At 25.6% G+C, this 2,415-nt stretch overlaps 1 protein-coding gene across 1 annotated transcript in view; it reads right to left on the reverse strand.

Moving 5' to 3' along the window:
* The window catches only part of LOC106688270 (putative cystathionine gamma-lyase 2), a gene marked incomplete at its 3' end in the record, with an annotated part of 12,372 nt that overhangs the window by 7,731 nt on the left and 2,226 nt on the right, over positions 1 to 2,415 (reverse strand). The window contains 1 exon segment of the mRNA XM_067053660.1: positions 5 to 128. Coding sequence (XP_066909761.1) covers positions 5 to 128 — 124 coding nt within the window.

Genomic DNA, 2,415 nt, shown 5'->3' on the forward strand with positions numbered 1-2,415 from the left:
GCACAAACTCCTGTTACAGTGGCGAGACCAGAAGAAAATGCAAAAGCATATTTTGCATTGTCGAGACTAGCTATGCACTTTTCGAGACTGTTTCTAGTTGGATTTCCACTTCTACCGTATTCATAACCCTAATCAAAGAAACACATCTTAATTAAAACCAAGAAAAAAATATGCGTGAGACCCTAATGGATCTCAAGTGAAACTTCTTAAAGTGTCTCTAAACGTTTGCCAAATAATAGCAAATTCACACATGCAAAAGAAGTGTGTGGGTAGGTTATTTGAATTGGCTAATACGAATTGGCCTGGATTTGTGTTCAATTAAAATTGTTTTAGAACTGCTAACAAATAAATATTTGTGATCTTTAAGTTTTAATGAATTAAAGAATTTCTCCAACCTTCGGATACAATAATTAACTCCAGTACAAGATTATACATTTTAAAATCTCATTGATTTGGTGAAAATCCATTGTTTCAAATCTTGTTAATTAAATTTAGCAGTTTATTTTATATTTAACATAGCACAAATATATATTTATAAATACAATATACGTCTAGATATAAATAAATATCATATCCATAACGATCTTAGCAATTAGTTTTAACTATAGCTAATTTTTTACCAACTCTGACCCTTAGTAATTTCAATTACAATTACATGTTATTTAACTTATAAGTGAAATCTGTTTATTGTAACGTATTTCTTATGAGCAAAGATCCTAGAAGTTAAAATAAATCAATACGCAAGCGCCCGATTACCAAATCAATTTCATATTTATTTTCACCATATTTTAAAACATATAAAGAAACCATGTTATAGTAATAATTATATGCATCAAGGCACAATTTTAAACTGGATATCATTTTCATGTTTTAGGGCCATTGTAGAACTTTGATGTTTATTTTTAAATTCTTTACATTCTGTGAAAATACATTGTTTCAAATCTTATTAATTAGCTTGAACAGTTTATTTTTGATTTAACATAGCACATATATATACATATGTATATATTTAAAAGACATTATATGTCTAAGTAATTAAATTAACAATTTCAGATAAAAATTCAGATTAAAGTTTTCAGCATATTTGAAAATTTATAAAGAAATCACAATATAGTAAAAATTATATACGCCAGTGCGGAATTTTAAACTGGATATCATTTTCATATTTTAGGGCCATTGTAAAATAATTTTTTTCTGTGTTTGTTTTGGTGTTAAGTACTTGTAATCACAATTAAAATTACTTATAATTACAATTACTTGTAAATGTATCATAATTATTTGGAATTCTAGGAAATCACAACAATAATATAAGAATTGTAATTGGAAATTGCAATTACTTTGGCTCAGCTTGTAATAGTCATCCCACAATTACAATTATTTTAGCTTATCAAGTATTGCAATTACAATTACTTGTAAATGTATTTCTTTAATTCTAAATTACAATAATTATAATTGTAATTGTAATTACTTTTTGCCCAACTCTATCATATATTACATAAATCAAAATTACTAAGGATTAATTTTTTTATATAAATTTTATCCTTTGAATAGGAGAAAGACTGATAAATGACCTCTAAAATGAATAAATATTTTTAGTTTGTCTTTTAATGTTATTGAAATATGACGACTCTGCTCCTTGAAATGTATCCATTTTATTCTATAAACAATAATACAATATTTTTTTTTTTTTGTTTGGAACATTATTAGTAAATGAAAGGCATAAAAAAAAATTAATATGACGTCATTTGAAAAATATATATGAAAAGATACAATGAAATAAATAGAATCAATATACTACAGCGGGCCTATTCATAGAAATAAGTGACCTAGTTTTATTAAAATCGATGACCTAAAGAAAATAAAACATCTCTGACAGAAAATCATTACAACAAATCAATGGGAGGGTAGGACATAACCGAGAAATGAAAAAGCTATAAATTATTTTAAGCAAAAAGAGTGAATTTATAATAAATTACTATGATGACAGTAAAAACTAGAAAATCTTAAATAATATTTATTATCATTATTTTAGGCAAAAAGTTAAGAAAAGATGGAGAAGTATTGTCAAAAACTGTCATTTGTAAAAAGAACTTTTATACTCAAACATCAAATTCCAATTTAAAAAAAAGAAGATGGAATGAATTCATAAAAAACTCATTATAAATATAATTTATTGAATATTTTCCTAAATAAAAAATAAAATAAAAATCTTTTATTAAACTTAAAAAAAAAAATTATTTTTCAAAAAACTTTTTCATACCTGTTAGTGCCACCGTAGACATCATCTCCACAAATGACATGATCACCTGCATTCAGTAGTGCACAAACTCCTGTTACAGTGGCGAGACCAGAAGAAAATGCAAAAGCATATTTTGCATTGTCGAGACTAGCTATGCACTTTTCGAGACTGTTTCT

The sequence above is a fragment of the Halyomorpha halys genome, unplaced genomic scaffold (genome assembly GCF_000696795.3).
Source record: "Halyomorpha halys isolate HHAL.00 unplaced genomic scaffold, Hhal_1.1 Scaffold1095.1, whole genome shotgun sequence".
Taxonomy (NCBI): Eukaryota; Metazoa; Arthropoda; class Insecta; order Hemiptera; family Pentatomidae; genus Halyomorpha; species Halyomorpha halys.